General features: G+C 37.2%; 1 protein-coding gene across 1 annotated transcript in view; it reads left to right on the top strand.

The window, feature by feature from the left end:
- Positions 1-4,580: 4,580 nt before the first annotated feature.
- The window catches only part of LOC143851302 (pyrophosphate--fructose 6-phosphate 1-phosphotransferase subunit beta-like), a 32,563-nt gene continuing 12,775 nt past the window's right edge, over positions 4,581-24,368 (top strand). Inside the window, exons 1-13 of the mRNA XM_077360682.1 lie at positions 4,581-4,894; positions 4,988-5,143; positions 6,038-6,159; positions 13,391-13,444; positions 13,599-13,705; positions 13,926-14,031; positions 14,880-14,943; positions 16,159-16,247; positions 20,844-20,975; positions 21,128-21,298; positions 21,385-21,500; positions 21,599-21,710; positions 24,112-24,196. Of these exons, the coding sequence (XP_077216797.1) occupies positions 4,744-4,894; positions 4,988-5,143; positions 6,038-6,159; positions 13,391-13,444; positions 13,599-13,705; positions 13,926-14,031; positions 14,880-14,943; positions 16,159-16,247; positions 20,844-20,975; positions 21,128-21,298; positions 21,385-21,500; positions 21,599-21,710; positions 24,112-24,196 (1,465 nt within the window). The 5' untranslated portion in view covers positions 4,581-4,743. The remainder of the gene's footprint in view (positions 4,895-4,987; positions 5,144-6,037; positions 6,160-13,390; positions 13,445-13,598; positions 13,706-13,925; positions 14,032-14,879; positions 14,944-16,158; positions 16,248-20,843; positions 20,976-21,127; positions 21,299-21,384; positions 21,501-21,598; positions 21,711-24,111; positions 24,197-24,368) is intronic.

Here is a 24,368-nt window from a genome sequence, read left to right as displayed (position 1 = left end):
CTTTTTAATGATTGATTCCCTTTTCAAGAGAGATGATTAGGAAAAACCAAAAATCATGAGTTTGGTTGACCGAACCTGATTACAGGTGGTTTTCTATTAAAAAAAAATCCAATAATCAAGGTCCGGTCGATTGAGGGACCTTTGGTCCGCCGAAGGGGGGTGCAAGTCAACCGAAGGTCGCTTCGATTGATCGAGCAGGCTAATCTGACCGGGTCTCTGGAATTTATTTTTAGGGTGTTTTGAGGGTGCGATTTCTCCCTAAAGTGCTTATTTCTACATAAGATATTAACCTAGGGTTAATAATAGTTGTAGGGTAAAGTTTTACAGCAACTTAGAGATCTTGCCTGTGAAAGAGACTTCGGATAAACATCGAAGTGAGTAGACTTGTTCTTGTACTAGATATTCTTCATCTAATCAGTGATTTTATGCAAGGATGTGCATGAGTTGAAGTATTATCGATAGAATGGTGGTGTGGTGGTCACACATAGATTTAATATCTTCAAACAACTACCCATGACACGTAGCCTCGTCTACAAGTGCTTCTTAATGTGTTTTTAGTTGTGAAATCACCAGACATGCATAATTATGCCACTATTGACTTGGATTAGTCAGAGGTGCACAGTGGGACATAGAACATGTCGAAGTTCATCTTAAGATAATTAAGATCCCTATGGGACAATTCTGGATCCTGGTGGATCACCACAGTGTGTATGAAACTTTCACTAGTCTACTAAGGGTCTTGGTACGAGCCGCAATTATTTGTCTCTTGCGGGTTTAGCGAGGACGAGACCTCTAGCAGTTTTATCAAGAGTGTGATCACTCGCAGTTTCATCGAGGGTGTAATCTTCTGTAGATATAGCAGCGCGGGGGGGGGGGGGGGGGGTGATGATAGTATGATACCTCCTCTCACGGGTTAGTGAGGATGTGGTCACTCACAGGTTTAGTGAGGACATGATCACCCACGTGTTAGTGGGGATAGGGCCTTCCACAAGTTTGGTGGGGACTTGTCTTTCCGCAGGTTTAGTGGAGGAGGTGCCTTGACTATGTTGACTAGCAGGCTAGTTTTAGTACGCCAGTTACAAAGTACCAGTTATAGTATACCAGATACAGTATACCGGATACAACATATAGGATACAGCATATCAGATACAATATACCCATATAGTATATCGGATACAGTACACCAGACACAATATACCAGATAAAGTATACCAATTATAGATACCAGTTAAAGTATGCCAATTTCATTACGCTAGTTATATAGTAACTTCATGAAATGCCAGTGAGATTGAAATTGCTTGATGCATGTATAAATTCTCAAAGTCCATGATATTAATTTACTCATTATTGATTTTATCTATTGTATGAGACTTGTTTACCACTGGGCATTAGCTCACTCTATACCGATGTTGAACCGTAGGAGATTGTATCTCGCAGGATTGGGAGTGAGCAGGATGGACTCTAGAATTCATGTTTTGATTTACTTAGAAACATTAGCAAATTTTAGTTATTTGTTCATTGTAGTTCAAGTTGGGCATCATATTTAACTTACACTGTAGACTTTTATTTATGACAGTTAATTAGAGTTATTTATGAGATTATTTCATTTACTTCTGCTCTGTATTGATAGAATGCCTTTTGTGTCTATGGATCGAGGTTCGTAGACGTATGATGGTGTCTCGTGCTTGGACCAGTTCTTGGTTCGGGGCGTGACACTTTTTGTTTAATTGCCTCGGCCAAGAAGAGCATCCTTATCGGGTCTATTTTTTATTCCATTTGTCAATATCATCTTCCTCTTCTATAGCATCTTCCTCTTCTATAGCATGATCCTTCTTCTTCTTGGAACTCATGTTAGGTTTTTTTATACAACAAGGTGGGATGTTATAACCAAGGTTTAAATTTTCGGTTTTGGTACCGGTTTCGGACCCTAAAATTTTGAAATTTCGACCGAAAATTTGAAATTTCAGTCGAAATCTGGTATAAAAATCGAAACCAATATTTTATTCAATATTAAATTTCGGCCGATATAAAAATCGAAACCAATATTTTATTCAATATTAAATTTTGGCCGAAATTACCGAAATTTCGGTGAAATATTAAATTAATTTTAAAAAATAGATTTTTTGGGTCAAATTTCGGAAAAACCGAAATTTCGACCAAAATTCAAAAATTTCAGCCGAAATAAAATACCTTTTCGGATTTTATTGATTTCGGTGTTGGTCTCCACCGAAATCAAACCGAAATTTCGGATTTCGGTCGAAATTTAAAACCATGGTTATAACCATAATTTGAGACCGATCGAAAGTATATCAATGATAGAAAACGTAGAGAAAGATCTTAACAAGAAGAAAATTGTGGAGACCAACACAAATTGCAATGAATTATTTCCATATCTAAAACAGAAATCATATAGAAATGTCTAAATTGGAAGCAAATCATGAAGATCTATACCTATCGCTAGTAGAACAAATGCATATTTCCATAAAGATGAAAACAACCACGTTGAAAGATCTAGTGCGCTAAGGCCCCTATTAGGGTTGCAAGGATTTTTTGGAAAAGTTTGGAAAGGAAAAAGATATCAAAAAAATTCTACATTTTTTACACAAGAAAAAGGTAACTTGAACCATTCCTATTCAATTTTTACTTAGATGGACCTTCAATTTATGATAATATGCGTCTAAATTAACCATTATTATATTATTTCCCTCTAAATAGTGGAAAGAAAGAAATTTCCAAGAAAAAAAATTCCTTGAGAAATATTTTTCTTGCAATCCAAAGAGGGCCTAAAGATTTACAAAAGAAAGCAAACCTTCGTATGCATACCTGTGAGAATGACAATCTCAATGAAAGCTCCAATTTTCTTGCCCGGAGTCTGTAGAATGTGATCATGCAAGTTGAGTACATTGATATCATAACAAGAAGGTAGTTTAGATACATAAAAAGAAAATTGAAAAACTTGCTTATCCCAACTCTAAACCCTAGGATGATTTTTGTCATAAAAACCAACCAAAAAGAACAAAGAAAGGTAGGCCCTATGCATGTCACAGAATTGGCAAGCAACCACAAATCTACCATACTGCACTTGGCCCTGTGTGATTAAATTATATAGAAAGCTCGATGAGATAATATATCTTGAACAACCCACAAAAAGAAGCTGCCCACCATGAAAAAAATATTCCATGGAATATTCGTTGGTAGAGGGTGGGAGTGAGGGACCATGAAAACTCCTAAAATCGAGGAAGACAAAAGACTGATTCTAAGTAGGTAATTTTTAGCACTAGTTTGTAGGGATTTTTTTATGCTCTCTCCACTCTTGCCAAATCAATTCTTTTCCTCCCCTTCCTCCACCCCTCACACAAGTGGGCCCACAAATATTCCATGGAATAAATTTTCATTGTCGCCTAATATGTTCCAAACGTAAATTTTTATCAGCATTGATCTTGTAAATGGGGCATGGGAGTTGGGCCCAAAATCATGTAGTCGCCTCACGGGGATCCAACAAATCAATGCTCTTGGTCACAAGTGTACGTGAAGTGGGATCCAAGGTTGATTATTAAGATCATATCTTAACAAATGATAGTTTGTGTAGTTAACTCATAAGTTTAGGATCTCTTTAAATACCTCTAAATTATTTGTATATAATCTTACATGCAAATGATTTTGAAGTTAAATATAATTATTTGCAAATGATTACTATAAGAGGAAGTCTAAACTGAAGGGAGCCCTTGCAAAAAAAGAGGTGAAAGGGCTCTCCTATTAGCTGCACATCACCATCATGCATTAATAACGGCTGAAAAGTCAAACCTGATGGTGATGTGCAGCCAATAGGGGAGCCCTTTCACATCCTTTTTGCAAGGGCTCCCTTCGATCTAGAACTCCTCTTACTATAATACTTTAAGATATGATATAGTTAATGACTTCCATAGAGGCTATAATGTCTTTTGCAAATAAGAGTAACTCAGGCCATGTTTGGCAACCATGAAAATGGTTTGTTGGAATATTTGTGGGCCCAATTGTAAGAGAGGAGCTGGGGAATTTGGAAATGCTCCAGTAACATTATTTGGAAATTTAGGGGCCGTTTGGATACGCAGATTTTAGAATCTGGGATTTCTTCAAAATTGTAGCTAAGAGAAAGACAAGAAGCAGACCATCCATCGTTTTTGACTCGTTTGTTACCTTTCACCTTTCTTTCCGTCAGCAAGAGAGTAGCAGATCCTCCCATATTTCTAGGTTTTAGAAATCTCAGGATGCAGGAGAGCTTTTACGCTGTTTTCAGGCTAAAAACCTTGATTCTAAAATCGGCGTATCCAAATGGTTCCTACATATATTCTCATTAATAAAAAAAAAAAAACACATTTTTCAGGCATCTTGTTTTTTTCCCTTGTTTATTCCATGTACTATGCACGGGCTTACATGACAACACGGGCAGACAAAGTTAGAAAAAGAAGGTGAGACAGCAGTGCCCCTATACCTAACACCCAAAACCCCCTTGGTGAGAGATATTTTTCTATTCCTAAAAAGCCCTTCCCCATCTTAACCGCCGATTACATCAACCACTCGGCGGAACCCCCGATGACGCTTTTACCCTAACCAACCCTCTCTCTCATCCCCTACCTTTTAAAAAGCCCCTCTAGGCTGTAGTCTGTAGATCTCCTTTCCAAACCACATTCCCCATCACACTCTCTCTTTTTCTCCGCCACCCCCCCCTCAAATTGATCCTTCCACTACTCCCTCATCACCATCATGTCTCCATCCCTAACACCAGGCCGTGTCGCCGATGTCTACAGCGAAGTCCAAACAAGCCGTCTAAACTACCCTCTTCCTCTCCCTTCCGTTCTCAAAAAACCCTTCCAAATCATCGATGGCCCCAAAAGTTCTGCTGCTGGAAACCCTGGTACTTCATTCTCTCAGATCTATTAGACTGATTTTTTGGAACGATTTTTTTTTTTTTTGGAATGATTCTTTTCTTTTTTTTTCATTTCTGTAGATGAGATCGCTAAGCTCTTTCCAAAACTATTCGGTCAGCCGTCCGCTAAGCTTGTTCCGAGCGATTCTCCACCGTCCGATCAGAAGCTCAAGATCGGGGTCGTTCTTTCCGGTGGCCAGGCTCCTGGTGGCCATAATGTCATTTCTGGAATTTTTGGTTCGTGGAATCTCTTTTCCTTCCTTTTTTTTCTCTGCTTTATATTCTTCTTCTGAGATTTTCTCCTTATATATATATATATATATATATATATTTCTTTTTTCAACTATCAGTGATTTTGTACGGCATTGACCTAATTCTACTGGTCCCACTCATCGGATGAATCTAGACTTTTGATAATGAGCTCATTTAAGATATCTTTTAGCCGTTGATTTTTTTTCTTACTGATTAGATTTCATTTCGCGTACTGTGTATTTGGATTTGAGTTTTGGATACAAAATAAATTGATTAACTTCATGCTCGTGTTGATCTGAATTGGACACTCGCGAGATTTGGATTTGGATTTCTCACATTTGCAAGCCCTTTTTGCATTGAGATTTGGATCTGGATCAAATTCGTAGGTTTTTTAATCAGCAACAACAGTGAAAAAAAATCCGATTTCCAAATATATTGTGCAAATTCACTAGATTTGGATTTGGATTTCTCACATTTGCAAGCCCTCTTTGCATTGAGATTTGGATCTGGATCAAATTCTTAGGTTTCTTAATCAGCAAAAACAGTGAAAAAAAAATCCGATTTCCAAATATATTGTGCAAAACAGTATTTGGAAATCCATATACTCATATATGGATTTCTAAATACTGTTTTGCACAACATATTTAGAGATCGGATTTTTTTCACAGTTGTAGCTCATTTGGAAATTTAAGGATTTGATCCAGATCCAAATCACAACGGATGTTAGAAATCAAAATCCAAATCTTGTGAGTATCCAAATCAGATCAACGATCCGATTGCCAATCGCATATGCCACGTTTGCACTGATTCTTGGTCGTCTTGCTTGCCAATCTCTCTTTTCTTATTTCATTCTTTTGTAATTATTTGTTCCCTTTGCAGATTACTTGCAGGAACACACCAAGGGTAGTACTCTTTATGGATTTAAGGGAGGTCCTGCAGGGATCATGAAATGTAATTACGTCGAGTTGACACCAGAGTTTATTTACCCTTATAGAAACCAGGTGAGAGCCTCTTTGATGTAGATTAGTATAAACTGCAATTTTCTGATGCTTGATTTTTTTTCCCCTGAATTCGTGATTTTTTCGAACTAACAATGCATGGGTCAGTTGGCAATTTTATTTGTTTTTTGTTTTCTGGCTCTTCTCTGACTACATTGGCTTATTAATTATGTAAATCATCTGTAGTTTTATTTATTAGTTTGCTAAAATCAAGATTTAATATTCGTATGAGAAACTCCTACTGAAATTTAATTCCATGCCGAATGGGTGACACCTCACCTTCAAATTTGCATCGATACATTGTTATCTGTGTGTTATTAGATTTGTGTATCATATTGAAATACACGGAAGATGGAAGGTCACTTCTGACAGACGTTTTAGTCACTGTAAGAGCATTTCCAAATATCTAGTTGAACAGGAGCGAAGAATGAATGAGAATAATCTTATCGGTCTAAATAAGTTAGCATAGAGCCATAACGGGCTGATCTAATCAATTCAACACTTGAAGGCAATGCCCACCTTGTATTCTCTTACTAGACACACAGCAAACTTCAACAAACGCTCTTGGTTGTTTTGTAGGTCAGAGTTTGGGCACAAGAAATTCAATCCTTTTGTTACCTGTAGGACTCCTGCACTTTTATGTTAGGGAGTCGAGCGTATTTTTTTTTGTATCACATCTAGAGGCCCAAAACCTAATTCCATGTCCAATAAGGCAATATCTTCTTCATATTCCTATATTGATTGTTGACGTATACCTATGCCTTGCAATATTGGGACAAGAAAATCTTCCAGCATAAAGGTGGTTCATTTATGAATTATTATATTCTTTGTCTTGAGATATGCTATCTTCCAATAATATAATTAGGCATCCCTGGAGAATTATAGGGGTATGAAGTATGATATTCTTCCTTGTGATCTTTTGGCGAGACAAAATATTGTCGTGAAGTTACGCGGCCTAAATTTCAGGTCAAGCAAAGTCAAACATCTGTACTTCCTGGAGGGCATGGCTTTGTGCTTAAGTATCCATTTTACGCAATCTATGTCCTGTTTCAAAGATATTTTCGAGACGTTTGCAACATTTCATCATTTCTCACACCGCGAATCACTTTTTAGCGATGTGATTAATGATGCAAATGTGGCATAAATTAGAGTTCTGTTTGTTTTTGTCTTTTTGAACAGTAATCAATAGCTTTTTAATCAAAAGCCAAAATAAAGAGAAAAAAATGACCGAGAGATGGTCATAAAAGAACAGAACCAAAGGTAGTCATAGTCACACAATGATAAGAAATTGATCACTAACAACCAATGCCTTGCCCAAGCAACCCGACTACTCCTCTGTCAAATGAATCAATTTCCGAGTTGACATCTCTTCCTATATGAAAAAACAAGATCTGCAGTTCAGAAATGAGTTCGAGAATCTTTGCAATCTCATTTGCAAGCATAGTTGTCTAACTCTTACGAGTCGTACGAGTCAACTCTCGAGTTGCTGGGCTTTCGAGTCGTGTCGCATGAGTGATTCGTCTCTGTTGAAGACTCTTACGAGTCGTCTGGTGACTCTTACGAGTCGCTGCGAGTCGAGTTGAAAAACTAAGACTCTTACGAGTCAAGTTGAGTCGCTTGGCTTGGCTTTCTTGTTTTGATAGTTGAAAGCGTGGAAGTTGGAACTTAGAACTTAATTATTATTTTTTGAATGGTAGTCAATTGTATTAAATGCGAAAAAAGACCAAGCAGGTCTATACAACTAAAGAGACAGAAAGAGAAAAAGAAAGAGAAGAACAAGCCCCACTGCAAGGGTCAAGGGGGAACGAAGTCTAACAGCTCAACTCTCTCCCTAGAGACACCATCTCTAGCTAAATTGTCCGCCACACCATTAGCGTATGCGCCAATGAGACCTGTAAAAGCGCATTTTATAGCTCTAAATTCATCCCTCAAGACTGCGCCAATTCCGACAGGGTTCCCCATGCTAGACTCGTCAAAGTTTAGCTTCAAAAAACCATGTGCGGGAGGCTCCCAGTCTTGGACAATCTTGGGTTCTTTGCCTGAACCACCACAAGTCTCCTTCCAACCATACCATTAGTCATAGGTGGATACAAATCTAAAACAAGGAAAGGTTTTCCCCCATGATTAAGTTCCAACCAAAACTTAATTATTTTTGTGCATGCAAGTTACAAGCATATAGTTATTAATATTTTTGGCTTAGCACTTTATCTATGTGCTATTGGATGAATCCCCTTCGACGTCTCAATAATACTTTGATCATCTCGGTCTTTCTTTAATATATTTGGCTACCATTTTCAGAAAAAAATTATATTTTTTTAAACTAAATTTTTGTCCTTGCAAAAACTGTTATGAGTCGCAAGTTGAGTCGAGTCACGAGTCATAAAATTAAGAAATCGAGTCACGGGTTGACAACTATGTTCGCAAGCCTCATACAGAACTTGCATTGCAGTGGCATTCACCTTCCACCTGACGATGTTAAATATGTTTCCTTTCAACTATGTATGGGCCTTGGAAAGAAGATGTTGGTGACTTAATCCTTTCCTTATATCTGATACCTCAGCCTCAATAACATCACCTCTCATACATGGTTTGAAAAATCCACTCTAACCTGCTTCTCATGATCTGGTATGACACCCCATAGACATGATGGCCTCAGGTTTCCAATGCTCGATCCATCTGGTTTCAGCTTTAAAGTCTAGCTGTTTAGCCAAATTAGTATATGAGCCTTGTTTAGATTCGTGATTTCATGGGCCACTTCATGGTTGGTCAACGTCAAGCCACCGGAACGAACCAAATAGATGTGTAAAATATTTGTATGGAAGCTGTGAATCAACAAGAGCATGTTGGAAGAGAACTTATTCATTTTTTTTAATATGAGCAAGGTATTCAGGTATTGAATAATTCATTTCAATATAATCGATAGAAGATGCAGGAAGTGCAACGTTTGGTGGAAATACTTGCTAGTAGGATGAGCACAATGAGGATTTTCAATATTGCAGATGCTAGAGGTAAGAACGAATCGATAAAACCACTTCCAAATCATGCATGAATAAAGAGCCATTGGAAGAGGGTATTCTTGCTCAATTTTTTTGATTGAATGATCATGCTTTTAAACTTTGGCTGGCACGCGTTTATTTTGGCCGTCATGTGTTGTGGAACCTTTGCCTGGACTGGGGATCGAAGTTCGAAGTTTGATTCCTTGCTATGCACGCACATAATCAACAAACCCCATATATGTAGGAAATATTAATGCCCATTCCATTAATAAGATGTGTACGTATACAAGTAAATGAAATGGCACAATCATCAACTTTCAAAGCATCTGAGAGATCTAAGTTTAGAATGAAATTTACTATTCCATGCATTTGCGACAACGCATGTCACTAGGTCTTTGATCTTGTTAAATCATTATGGATGATGGTCTTGCTTATGTGATGGTTCATGGGTGTGTATTTGTGATGCGAATCAGATTCAGCCACGTGGATTTACCTCAAAGGCTCAAATCCTAAGTTGGCACCATTATGATGATGTGGGCCCCACGTGGGAACTTGGACGATGGATTAGTGTTTTAGGAGTCTTAGTGGCATGCTTTTAAATTTCCATTGAAATTGACATGAATCGACCAAAATGTTTCTGTTTCATCATCGTAATTGAAATGCATACCGAAACCAAAACTGCAAGTATATTAGTGGCGTACTATATCAATTTATGGTACTCAACTCAACTCAACTCAACTAAGCCTTTGTCCCAAACTAGTTGGGGTCGGCATATCAATATATGGTACATAAGTATATAATTTTTGTAGGAAGTTTTATCCCAGAATTTTAAAATTCACATTAAAGTAGCTAACCAAACATTGGATTTTTCATTTTTAAGGAAACGTTTTTTCGAAGAAAAAAATCCCTAAATCCACCTATACCCCAAAGATACTTAGTTCATAATAGGTGTAGGTGACAGAGCTGGATATTTGGAAATGTTTGGCTACAGATTGAAATGTCTGTAGAAAATTGTTTCTCATCTGCAATTTAGTTAATTTGGAAGGAAAGGAATTCTAGAGTTTTCTTTTGGAACCCATAAAAGCGTAAATAATCTAATCAATGACATTACTGTTGATGGAGCTATGGAAATGGATTGCTTCATAGAAATTCCTCTTAATATATTAGTTTTGAGTTGGATTGGAGTTTTGAGAGATTTCTTTGTAAGTTGTAGGAAGCTTGATGAATGGAAAAAACCCCATAAAGGTTGGCTAAAGCTCAATTTTGATGGTATCAGCATGGTAATTCACAAAGCCTTGGAGGTCAAAGGCAAGTGGGTTTTTAGGGAGTTATTTCTGATTTCAATGCGTAGCTGATTTTGGCTTTTGGGGATTATGCTAGTGTCTCAAGTTATTAATGCTGAAGTTAGAGCTGCATGGGTAGGCATGACTTCCATGCCGTATTTAGGATTTATCAATGTCTGGATTAATGACGAGTCTATTCTAGTTATAATTTGGTTAAAGAATGCCTGTTGTTTGTTCTTAGCATTTCTCAAGCATGCTTAGGAAATTGAATCTGTCAAAAATGTGAAATACCAATTTCCCCATATTCACCGTTAAATAAAACTAGTGGCTGACAGCTGAGCTAATTTTGTCTATCTTGTAGTGATGTACATGCCTATCTTTCAGTTTTTTTTTTGTTTTCTTTGGGTCCTTCTTGGGTGTTTTGTAAACTCCTTTACATAATTTCTTGGCTTAATAAATTTTACTTAGGCATGTAGACAAAAAATGTTCAGTTTCTTCAAAATATTCGGCTATAAAAATAGTGTATTGAAGGAGGTTTTGAATTGATGAATATGAAATCTCATGCTCCGTGGAGATTTTTTGTCCTTATTTAGCGGAGCAGATCATATTTGTTCTCTTTTTAAGAGAATGTTGTTCCTTACGTATATTGGGAAGGCATTTTAGAGGTTTACATGCTTGTTTTTGAATGCCAAATTAATATTAATGAAAAGAAAAAGCGGGAGAACCCACGACCAAGAAGGCCAAATACAAGCAAAAGTAAGTATACAAATACAAGGAAACGGACCAAGGCAGGCTACTACAATGACGAAAAACTGCTCACGGCGGCCAAAAGTTGAAAATCTCAAGGGAAGCCTTAGAAACTCCTTCCCTAGCCATTCGATTGGCATCCCTATCGGCTGATCTCTTAACACGACTGAAAGAAATCGCAGAGTTTTCAATTCGATCCTGAATTTCGTCAAACCAATGGGCAAATCTCCACGGGACGTGAAGACGTCCTTTAAGCCATTTGATTACATTGAGTGAGTCCCCTTCAACTATTACTTTGTCTCTCATGCCAGGATCAAGCAGTCTTAGGCCCTGGAGAACAGCCCTCACCTCCGCCTCATTTGAATCCACCACACCAATGGGGCCAGAAAAAGCCCAAATAGTGGGCCCACTCTCGTCCTTTGATACTCCTCCTATCATGCAGGGCTCGGATTCCCCATACTAGAACCGTCAAAGTTCAGCTTTAGCAATCCTTGGGCCGGAGGTTTCCACTCTTGTAGAGCCGTAAATGTTTTGTTTTTGGCATGGTGATCGGGGACCATCCAAGATGCCATGAAGAATCAAGGAATTAAGATGATATGGCACATCTTTGATGTTAAAAATGTTATATTTTGTCTATAAAGTGTTATTTAACTGTTTTTAAGTCATAGGAGAGCATTAGAGTCTTTTCCCACCAAAATCACTTAAGTACTTGAGTTACGTGTGCTCTAAATAGGCCCCACATATGTATTGCGGGATTTTTAAGTAGGAAGCAAGTCTTTAACTCATTAGAGGGTATTTTATTCAGAAAGTTTTAGGTTTTTAGGGTTTCTACAGGGTTTTAGAACTTTATAGTTTTCTTCTTTTTCTTACATATTGTAAGCCCTTTGTCACTTTTCTTTTATTCTATGCTATGTTATGATGATGGAATGAAAATGATTGTTCTTTACTACTTTGCAAAATTGTGGGTGCGCGGCGGAGTCTTCATCCTCAAGGTGTGATGCTTTGGTGGTCTATCCTAATGTGCTAATCCTCGGGATTGCTAATGTGATTCTAGCAAATTCTTCTTCTTCATTGGTGAGGTGTTGAAACTTCTTTGGTGAGATGCCAAAGAAAACTCTTGGTGGGATGCCTTGAGATAAGTTTCTTGTTTCTTTATTACCTACAAATTATATTTCTCTATTTTCTTTGTTTTTTTTTCTTGATTCCATCTACGAAAACAATCTACCTAGGAACTCTTCTTGCCTAAAACCTCAAAATCCTATTTTTTTTCTTGTTTTAACCATCCCATCTCAGTCGAAACCTTGCGCTCCTCCGTTTTGCCCTAAAACTAATTTTACACCTTCCCGACATCCTTCGACAGCATCCCTAACATCCTTCGACAGCTTCTCGGCATATGTCTGTACCACTACAGACCTACCTTAAACCTAGTAGAAATATTTTTTTCAATCTCTTTACATATTTTAGGAACTGAAACTCTAATTTTACCCATCTTTTTCATCCCTAAAGTCCCTTCCATAGATCCGTCCTACATCCTTTTTGTTTCAGAACCAAGTATTAGCCATTCCTTCGATCGCCCTGCATCACGTGGCATCCCTTATTGATATTTGGATTTTGTTTGTGTAGCCTCTGTTTTTTACTTTTTTTGGTGCATACCATTTTTTTGTGTAGGGTGTTGATTTTTTTATTTCTTCTCTTTTCTTTTGTAGAATTTTGTTTCACCTGTTATATAATTCTAGATCTATTTAAAATTGATCAATTCGAAAAAATCACTCATTCACTTTTTATTTTAATACTCGTCTTTGTTTCTCTGTTTGGCGTTAGCAAATGAATAAGGCAACAAGGTTCCAAAAAAACTGTTGAAATTAGGCTTCTGGAATCCTAAATGATCAGCCAAGTTCTTCAATACTTTGGTCTTACAAAGAACCTGATGATCTGATAACTGCATGACCGACCTGAGGCTGACTTGAAAAAATCGGTAATATCGGTAATATTATAACCTCGTGCTCGGTTCTTGCAAAAACCAAGCAATTCAGCTGAGTTCTAACTTCTAAAGTCCAGGCACTGTGTTTAACATTGTGTAAGACCATGGGTGAACACCATATTCAAATTTCTTGTAACACGCAAAACATTTTTAATGTATGTGATGCCGTCTTTTTATAATGCATTGTACAACATAATTCATATCTTCAATTTGAATTTTATAAACAGGGGGGGTTTGATATGATTTGTAGTGGAAGAGACAAGATTGAAACTCCAGAGCAGGTTCATTTCTTCTACCTTTTACAGATAGTTTCATTTTAATAATTATGGTTTCTAGAAAGTTAATATTTCTTAGCAAAGGCATTTCTTTTTGCTAGTCTTTCTCAGATTAGCTTTTGGAGGTTACCAACTAAATTCACATGCTCTTGATTTTCAGTTCAAGCAAGCTGAAGAGACTGCATTGAAGCTTGATTTGGATGGTCTTGTAGTTATTGGTGGAGATGACTCGAATACTAATGCTTGTCTCCTGGCTGAGTACTTCAGGTAAAAGATTGTAATGATTTAGTTTCCAAAATATTGTAGGAACATGCTAATTTGGTGGTATATTAATAAAATTTTCAAATTTTGAGTGGTGTTCCACGCACAGTTTCTTAGTTTGGATTTGATTCTAATGTTGTTGACCTATAAACCTTTCATTGTTTATTTATGTGAGTACCTGGGGAATCCTGCTAAGATATTTTTGATTATTCTTTGGGTTGATCAGGCTAAAAAATATCAAAACTCGAGTTATTGGATGCCCAAAGACCATTGATGGTGATCTGAAATGCAAAGAGGTTCCAACAAGTTTTGGATTTGATACAGCTTGCAAGGTTATTATTATTTCTGTTCTGAAACGCCATAACTTTATATTTCATTCTCCTGTCTTATGTTTTGGTTACGTAATTCAATCAACTAAGAATTGTTGTCATGTCATATACAATGTGTATTGATCTAAAATATTGGTTTGTTGGCTTGTCAATATGAAAGCATTAAGGATGAGGAGTGTCGACTAAATCATAGTTAAATATTGAGGAGTGAGATAAGGATGAGGAAGTAGTGACAGATTGAAATCACCCTATAGAGCGGCTTTAAAGCATAATTTTGATGGAAATTGGCATGGAAATCTAGGTTTGGCTTTAGTGGGTGGTTTAATTAGAGATCATGAATGGTGTGAGATTGGCATTGTCTGACAGACTGACACGTTAGGGATGAAGATTCAAATGAGGCAGAGTCTTGTGCCCTTCTTCACACTGTCAATGCTTTTATCGATCACTTACAAGGCCTTGTGATGATTGAAGGGGACTCTCATCTTATCCCTATTTTGAGGATTGCGTTCTTCATCAAACTTTGGCCCTGGGCAGTTCCACTAACCGGGCTTTACAAGTTTCATTGTACATTTTAATCCAATGGCTACTGTCACTTGTTAACGTGTAAACATGCATGTGTGCTTTGTATTTCTCATTAAATCCCGAACCTGGTCAATTTGTAAGGCTTTCACTATAATCTTGTGTGTATATGAGGCTCAAATGCAAATACCATTGAAGTGAAGAGTGCTTCCAACCACCCAAATGCGGGGTAAAAGCTGTAACTTACTGATTAAATTACATTTTACAGTCTGATTAACTGTAATTTGCAACTAGGCCGTATATGTGGTGTGCTAATGTGTTTTGTGTTGCAGATATATGCAGAAATGATAGGAAATGTCATGACAGATGCTCGATCGACTGGAAAATATTATCACTGTAAGTTTACTGATTACTGATCTGAAATTTATCATAGTTGAGAACTTTTGTTTTACATAGTGTATCCAATTGTTCCATGGTTTAAAGTCATGGGTATGCTCCCTAGTGACGCGAGTCCCCAGTGACTCGAGTTCAAATCTCCCCATAGTAACCCGATGCGCGTGGTTTACGGTTGATTGCACGCATTCATAGGGATTAGTCCCGCCCTAAAATGGGGTGGGGATACCCTATGTCATAAAATAAAAATAAAAATTGTTCCATGGTTTGCTCGTAACTGCTGAAAAGTTGGTGCTCGTTGCAGCTAAATGGTAATGTTTCAATGTAAGCCTTGTCAATGGCAGTTTTTAGGAAACATAATGGAACTTGTTCTTTGGTTGGTCAAACTTATCTGGACAGATGGCACGACATATTCGCTTGGCAAACTGCGTAACTGTTCGGAAGCTGTTTAATCTGGCCAGCAGGTTTTCATGTCCTGGTTAGGGTTCTGGGTTGATTAGAGATGATAGGGGTGATTTGGTGGTAGTTTTTATGAATGCTATCTGCATGAAGGACACCAAAAATTCTAACCACAAGGCCATGCTTTTCGGGGTCCATGTTTTATTAGACTCTTTTTCCTGGTTGTAGATGGTCAAAGGGGATTCCACGAACAATATTAGTTGTTTGAGTAGGGCTGCCTTATTTCCACTGTCATTAGTGGATATGATTGAGAAGGTTCTTGATTTCATCTTGTCAGAAACTAGACCCAGAATTGAGCTTGGGTATAGTATTCTCATGTAGCTTTATCTTTCCTTGATTTTGGTCTTTTTATCTGATTTTTCATCATTGGTTTTTTGCTTTATAAGAAAGGTTTTGGTCTTTTTATCTGATTTTTCTTCATTGTTTTTTTCTTTGTAAAATTCTTATACATTCTTTATATCTCTTAATAAAATTCTTGTTAATGACATTAAAAAGGTGATGGCTGAATTTAATGTTCCTACTAGCCTGTCTTATATTCCAGACTGACATATTTGAATTGTGAACTGCGTCAATCTGGCCACCTTGTCTTTTAAGATACTTTTATCAAGCAATTCGGAGGATTAAATTCCGTAAAAATAGAGATGTTATAATTGCTGTATTGAGTTTAGCATAATTCCTGTTTTTATTTTCATTTTGATGTCTGCAAGTGCGTGGACTACTGATGCTTGGTGATAAATACTAGTTATCTTGTGTCCGCAGTTGTAAGGCTCATGGGGCGTGCAGCTTCCCACATTACACTTGAGTGTGCTCTGCAGACACATCCAAACATTACTATTATTGGAGAAGAGGTAGCTCCTGAATAACTTTACTTTGGAAAATTAATTGTCTTGTTACTGTTGACTGTTGTACTTTTTTGCAATGGGGCAGTGATAAATTCACCCCCTTGAAAGAATAATACAACCCCCCGTTGAAGAAGAATACACATGCTTTAACAGAAATATGGGGGGTCTATTTTTGACGTGGTTCCGTTCCTTACTCAAGCTCTTTTAGGGGCAAGGTACGTCGAAAGCCTTTCCGGGCTGTCGAGAAGCCGATGGGATTTTCTAAAGAAGTAAACAAGCGAGCGAGTTCACAAGCGAATATGATTCACTATCTTTCCTTCTTTCTTTTTTTCTTTCTGATGATTATGACGAGTTGTATGAATCACCTTTCTGGGGACTCCACTATTGGATTCACCACTTTGTGTACAACCCCAGCCTCTGCTCCAGCTACCCATACTTTTACCATTGCGAATGGTGCTGGGTAGGAGGCGCTGGAGAATCTTTAACTAGCTCCATTGGGTATGGATCCCCGATGAATAGCATGGGATCTCCAGTGAGTGAATCTGCCTTTGCTTCACGCTCCTCCTATGGTAGACTGGAAAGAAGCCCTACAAGCCTTAGAAGGACTATTCTGGCTTCGGTATATGCCCCTTTGTCGTGTAGTCAAATCCAGATGCTCGCGAATTTGATTTTAACCCTCCAGTTGAAAAAAGAGTGTTTGCCTTGATGTTTGCCGTTCAAAAGTTAAGACACTACCTCCAACACCAGGAACCTGATCTCGAGGGTTAAACCCCGAGTGACTTTCTAAACTCTCCCACGCCCCTCATAGCGCTCTGCGACTATGGCTCAATCGACTAGGGCACCCCCCATATTTCTGTTAAAGCGGGTGTATTCTTCTTCAACGGGGGTGTAGTATTCTTTCAAGGTGTGAATTTATCACTGCCCTTTCCAATGTCATAATGGTTGACTTGTTGCTATCATTCAAAAGAAAAAAAATGGTTGACTTGTTGCTTATTTGTTGGACTTGTTCTAAACTTCTAATTAGATGTCATCATCTCAATGTATGTAAATTGTAAAGCTGAACAAATTTTCTGAGTAATCTTTTACTTAATTACAGATATACTAATTGCATTTCTTTTCGTTTATATTCTCCTCAGTGTAAGTTTCTTGCTTATATTTTTCTTTTGTTCAGGCTCTGAGTGGTGAGCCGTCTTGATCTAAATTGTTACCGATGTCCATGTTGCACTATTGTTAAGATCCTAATTGTGGTGTGAGTGCAATTGCATTTGTAATTTTAAGTGGTTCCTCTTTTGATATAAGACATAGTTTCATTTTAATTTGTGCTTGATAGTGAACTTTATTTCTGTTAAAATTCATATTTAATCATTTTACCACAACTAATTTTTTTTAAACTTATTAATTAAGAAAAAAAAACAAACCAAATGTCAAAAGAAAAGATAGAGGGCCAAGATGGCCCAAGCAAAGCGAAACAAAAAGTACAACTTAAATAGAAAGGATATCATAAATGATATGGCCATCACTGTCAGTTCTAGATTTTGCCAACTCGTCAGCAACTACATTGGCTTTTCTGTGAAATGAGCAAAATCGATTTGATTCTCCTTGATTTCACGAGTGTGGTTGATCATGTTAGCGAATCTCCATGGATCTGTAGAATTACTCATGGCCCGTGAAACAACTGCCACCAAATCCACCTTCATAATAAATGTTTTGTGCATTATTCACTACGAATCCTTTTATGGATTATTTAGAGAAAAAAAACAGGAAAAAAGCTGTTGTTTGCAATATCTTTTTCTGCATGTGAAGGGAATATCCAGGTAACTTCACGTCTAGAATCAATACATCAGAGCAGTGGGATAGATCATAGTTTCAAAACTCTCTGCGTCATCTTGGACTCCCCCGAGTTGACTCTCTTTTACCTTGGCCACGTTCTTGTCCAAGCCCGCATTTTGCCCTACAAAGTCAATCAAAACTCCTTTGACTCTCCTGAGTTGTCACCGAGTCAACTGACTACTCAGCCCTGTTAACCTAGTAGTTGACCGCATCAGGCCGAGTCGACTAGGATTTGCTTTGGCTGTTTTATGGCCTGCATCCACGTTTTGAAACAATGGGATAGACAGCTTTTATAACTGTGACCTGACATTAGCTATGAATTATTTTAGAAGACTTTATGTCCAATCAGTATAAATGATATCGAGACCTGTATCAGCAATTCACAAATGTGGGTATGAAAAATCCTAAAAGGGTTAAAGGACTTGGAATTTTTTTTTTTTTTGAAAATGTAAAGGACTTGGAATTATCCGTCTTCTTCTCATGTTCTATGCTTCCCAAAGGTTCTTCAATTGTACATGCTCTTCTTTTTTGAATGGAAAATGAAATTCAATCAACACAAAATATAAAATTATAGGAAAATCAAAATTGATGCATGCATGGGGGCCATGAACCATGAAAGGGTCCACGTGACCCCTAGGAAACATAAAATAAGACTTTTATTTAGGATTAAGCGGTACTTTCCTTCACTTAAAGTTTGCTACTTGGACAAGAAGGACATGAGTTTATATTATGATAGGGGTTTACGTGAGGTTGTTTAGGTTTTTTATATTTCATTATGTAATTAAAAAGGTAGTCTATCCTAACAAAATTTAGCTTGCATCCTTCTAGTCGTTGGATTTGAAATGGTGCTTGCTTCTGTATTTTGTATGCTTCCTTCCTAGAATGGCCAAGATGATCGTCAGACTAGAATGGCCAATGCTTTTGCGGATTTTAGAAAAAATGAGATTCAATATTAAATGGAGAAAATGGATTAATTGGTACATATTCTGTTCATTTTTCAATTATTATCATCAGTGTCCAATGTGGTCATTTCTCGTCATTTATGGGGTTGAGACAAGGAGAGCCACTGTCGCTTTCCCTTTTTAGGAGCCTAATCATTAGGTTATCTTTTCTTCATTGCTGCCAGCTGTGGAATGCTTAGGATTCTTGTGGTAGTCAGTGTGCCCAACCATGTCATCTTCAGTATGTCGAAGATACATTTATCCTTTCTTCAACATTCAAAGACCGAGCTACATTGATTAACATTTTTATTTTAATTCATCAAGGAGACCACTAATCAAAGGATCAACAGAAGCTAGTCTTTTGTCTGTGGGATTAATTTTGAGATGACTTGGGGAGATACGTTTTTGCAAATTCGGGTTTTGAAATTTCCAACTTCCTTATCAAGTATCTGTCTCCCTCTAAAGTAGGATATCAGAGCCCCCATCATTGGGACCTGGTAATTGAAAGGATTGAGTCCAAACTGGAAAGTTCACTGGGTAAATATCCTATGCAATGGTTTCTACACTTCGATGGTTTCTAAGTATGCATTTGTACTTATTCTAGCATTTCCCGAAGTTTCATCTTAAATTTTCATCGTTTGCATATGTTTCCATACGTTGCCTTGATTTTACAAGATTTCCACCAAAATTTCCAACCGAACTGAAATGTTTATGTTTTTGTGCCAACCGAAACCGAAACCGAAATTTAAAGCCTTTTTGTAAGGAAACATATGTAAATGATAGAATTTTAAGATGACACTTAAGGAAATGCAAGAATAAGCACAACTAGACACTTAGAAACCAACGCATAACTAAGACAATCATCCATAATGGTTTAATAACATCAAGGACCTAGTGATGTACTAGTGATGTACCGTCGCTCATATCTGATAATCATGTTCATACCACATTTCACATGTAACTCACACACACACACACACAGTAATACACCACATTTCACATGCAATTCCTATAAATAAAATCATGTAACACTTACTGATATAGTATACCACAAATAGAGTTATGATTTTGATTTCATTATTCATTTCTGTTTCAGTATCATTTCGTTGGGGATGGAAATGGAAATATTTCGGTCGTGTGTCGTCGGTTTCGGTGGAAATTTAAAACCATGGTTTCTCATTTCCGGTGCTATTTGTTTCAAGATGTTTTTCTTATTTCCTATGATTTGTGGACACGGACACGAGTGTCGCATGATGACATGGACACGGAGTGTCGGACCAAGTTCCCAAAATTTAGAAACGGAGACACGGCTAAAATAAAAAGTACATATAATCATGATTTGTGGACACAAATTCGTGTGCTGAGTTTTGATACGGATACTGGGTATCTGACATGGCAACCCCTAAAAATATAGAAATAGCAGCACACACACACACGCACATACATACAGGTAAAGTTATTGACACTTCTAGCAGTACATTTAAAAGTGTCTATAGGAGTGTCGACACGTGTGGACACGGGTGTTAGCAATAAATTCAAAGTGTCGGCCAAATCATAGCTTATTTCGCTTCCCAAATTCACTTCTAGTGCCGCTAATGATTATTTATAGTAACCAGAAATACTTGAGATGCTTTGAAGCATTTCTCGATGATTTATGATAGTGATGATCAATTCTTATGCGTAGTTGAAACGCTTTGAAGCATTTCTCTATGTTCTATGATGAGGATGATGGTGTTGATCAATTCTTTTTTTTTCTTTTTTTTGAATGCTATGATGATCAATTCTTTTCAATATTTCTTTTATCATTTTGTAACTTTGTATCTTGATGCAGGTTGCTGCCAAGAAGCTGACACTGAAAAATGTTACCGACTACATTACAGATGTAATATGCAAGCGTGCAGGACTTGGTTACAACTACGGAGTTATACTTATACCAGAAGGCTTAATTGATTTCATTCCTGAGGTATAACTTTTATACAAGTTTTACATTTTTCTGTGTTTCCAATGTAACTTTTTCTGAAATATAAACTGTAAAATAATTTTCTAATACAATTTTTTGGTTGGCACAGTCTTTTCTGGTATATTGTTTAGCTGATGGTATTGTGTTGTTTGCAGGTACAACAACTTATTGCAGAACTGAATGAAATTCTGGCTCATGATGTTGTGGATGAAGGTGGATTGTGGAAAAAGAAACTTCGACATCAATCACAGTTTCTTTTTGACTTTTTACCTCAAGCAATTCAGGAGCAATTGATGCTAGAAAGAGATCCACATGGAAATGTGCAGGTGATTATTTTTATACTTTGTATTTTTAGATTAATTTCTTTTTATGTTCAGGGTTGATTGGGCAACTTTGTTGATATTAATGTCAGGTTGCCAAAATAGAAACAGAAAAAATGCTTATTTCAATGGTTGAAACCGAGCTAGAGAAAAGAAAGCAGGAGGGATTATATAATGGGCAATTCAAAGGGCAGTCTCATTTTTTTGGGTTAGTACAGAAATTTCTTTTGGATATAGGTAAATGGAGAATATTTTTAACATTCATTCTGACCATTTATTCTACCTGCTTCACAATTTTGCTTGCAGTTATGAAGGAAGATGTGGCTTGCCCACAAATTTTGATTCTATCTATTGCTATTCACTGGGTTTTGGCGCCGGAGCCCTCCTCCATTTTGGAAAGACTGGCCTCATATCATCGGTTTGTGATTTTCTTCATTTTTCTTCACTTTGCTTCTTTTTGCAATATTTCTTTTTTAGCTTCTTGCGTTCGGTTTTTTGTTTTTGTTCAACAGTGAGAAGCATCTCAGGTTATATCCTGCTGGGCATTTGTAGTTTCTACAGTTTGACATGCCCTTATTGCATGTGTGGAGTTTTAGACTTCGACACATGGAAATTTGGTTCTGATGGCTTTTTTCACACAATCAAGTCTTAGTGGTTAAATTAGTAACTAATAAGTGCATGTATTGGGGTAAAGTGAGTGTCTTTTTTTTAATGGCATGGCGTAAAGTGTCTTTCTTTTGATTTATTTTGCATGATCCCTGAAAAGAGTGTTTCTACAGGAACTGAAACTACAATGGAGTACGGAACCTATAAACCCCCGCTCACGTCACCACAAAAAACAAACCATACAGCTCCTATGTTCTCTGATTTCATCCCTGTCTCTCTCATTATTGCCTCTACATGTCCTCAAAAGTCGTTGAGATCACCATTTGTGATCATTGTCATGTATCGACACTCCACGGCACTTGGCCACCCCGACACCCACCTCCCCCCACCCCCTCTCTCTCTGTCTCTCTCTTCTTCGTCTTATGTTTCTCATCCCTTTTCCTTCAACACAAATTTAGAAAGAAAAAATTCGATAGTGCCCAAAACCCCAAAACAGATCCAAAATCCCTAATCTATAAACCCTAACTCAATGGGATCTAGCAAAAAGAGGAAGAGTCGAAATTCCTAAAACCTGGAACATGGTTTTAGTGGTGATAAATCTGATGACAAGGATCATTTTGAAGAGCGGTAATTTTGTCGTTTTCTGGAGAGAGAATTGAAACGCTTCATTTTCTACCAACATGGCTGAATCACATTGTTGGTCCTCTGCTGGATTCCCTGGTAATTCTAATATTATTTTTCTTTGGGCAAATAGTCTTTGGGCCGTCCAAGATGGAATTTTGCAAGGTGCTTAGGCTATAGATTCTAGCTGTACGTTGCATGGTTCCAAAGTGGTGTGTTCTTTTTGTGGTGAAGCTAGGTTAGTTTATGCTTTAGGTTTGTATCTAGGATTTTGTCTGTAAATCTCTTTTGAGAGCATTGTAGGGGACCTTGTGGTTATTGAATGAAACTATTTTTATTTTGGGTGCTTCTGTAAGAAACCTTGCCGACCCCAACTAGTTTGGGACAAAGGCTTAGTTGAGTTGAGTTGTTCTGTAAGAAACCTTCTAGGAGGTATGCTCTCCTCCATTAAAATCCTCTCAGTTGAGACCTAGGATCGCTAGAATTCTCATTGCATGTTAACATGATCTATTTACTATATAAAAATAAAAGAGGAAAACAACATTTAAAGTTTTTTTTTTTAAACAATGAAAAAATAACATTTAAAGTTTTGAAAGCATTGCCAGTCAATCTGGCTGTACGCTGGTTGGTGGAAAGCCTTATTCTTTATAGTCACCTGATATCTGAAAATTGGCCTTATTGCTCTAACCTTGATGCACATGTTGTAGGATAGAAGACCCCTTATATATGGGGTTCTAATAAGGTAATTGTGCATATTTTTCCAAGGAAAAATATGAGCGAGTAGTGACAAGTGGGGCCAACTTGTTAAATGATCCAAAACAATTTATCTGTTAGGCCTTTACATGAATGGGCCATGCATCGAAAGCTACTTCCATTAGGCGAAACCCTCCAATTTCTAACTGTTAAATGGATGGTGAGGAAACAAAGAAGCAACGATCTGTAGTATACTTTTTCCTGCTCCTATTTTTTGTTGGAACAATATGTGCATCCATCATATAAGAACCTACACACGCATGAACACACACATATATAAACAAGTATCAATTTCCTTAATGAAGTTTGTTATTCATCACAGTGGGACGATTTACACAAAATGTTCATTTCATATTTTTCCTATGAAATCTAGTTCTAAGTGAATGTGAGTATCCGCTCCCAGCCCCTCGGCGGACAATTGCTTCTTGGATCCATTCCATGCCATCATTTTTTGGAGACCTAAGGTAGAATGCTGCAATGATATATTGATATAAAACATTTGATGCTATTGCTGGTGTTTTAGACCTTTGTTTACATTATAGTCTCATTAGTCCTTTAATGGATGTGAATCATGTGATGTGCTATATGTTTTAAATTTGTCATCTTATTTAATTTGTTTTGCTTTATGTATTTATGACCTTTTCTGAGGGATACCTATTCCATGCCACCTACGTTCTTCTTCTTACACAAGTTTTACCTTTGTAAATCTAATGTGATGCATCGAAAGTCCTCTTTTATCTTATGAGCACCAAATTCTAATTTATTGGGTGGAGACGTATGCACTTCATTGCATTTTCTACACTTCACTGTATTTTATAACTTTGTCATTGCTTATCCAGGTAGGAAATTTGGGTGCTCCAGTTGAAGATTGGACCGTTGGTGGGACTGCATTGACATCACTGATGGATGTGGAGAGGAGGCATGGTATCGTCTTTCTTTTCTTTTTCTTTTTTGAATGGCAAAAAAAAAATTTCTTTTCATGGGTCCATATCTTTTTCCTTTTCCATTTCTAGAGTTAATGGTTCAACTGCTTATGATATATGCGTGTTTATGTGTTTTATTTTTGACCTTTTCTCTCCGAATAAACATAAAAACA

This window comes from Tasmannia lanceolata, unplaced genomic scaffold, assembly GCF_043159265.1.
Source record: "Tasmannia lanceolata isolate RefF3 unplaced genomic scaffold, GAP_Taslan_0.1 ptg000018l, whole genome shotgun sequence".
NCBI lineage: Eukaryota > Viridiplantae > Streptophyta > Magnoliopsida > Canellales > Winteraceae > Tasmannia > Tasmannia lanceolata.
This window is presented reverse-complemented; position numbering and strand designations above follow the sequence as displayed.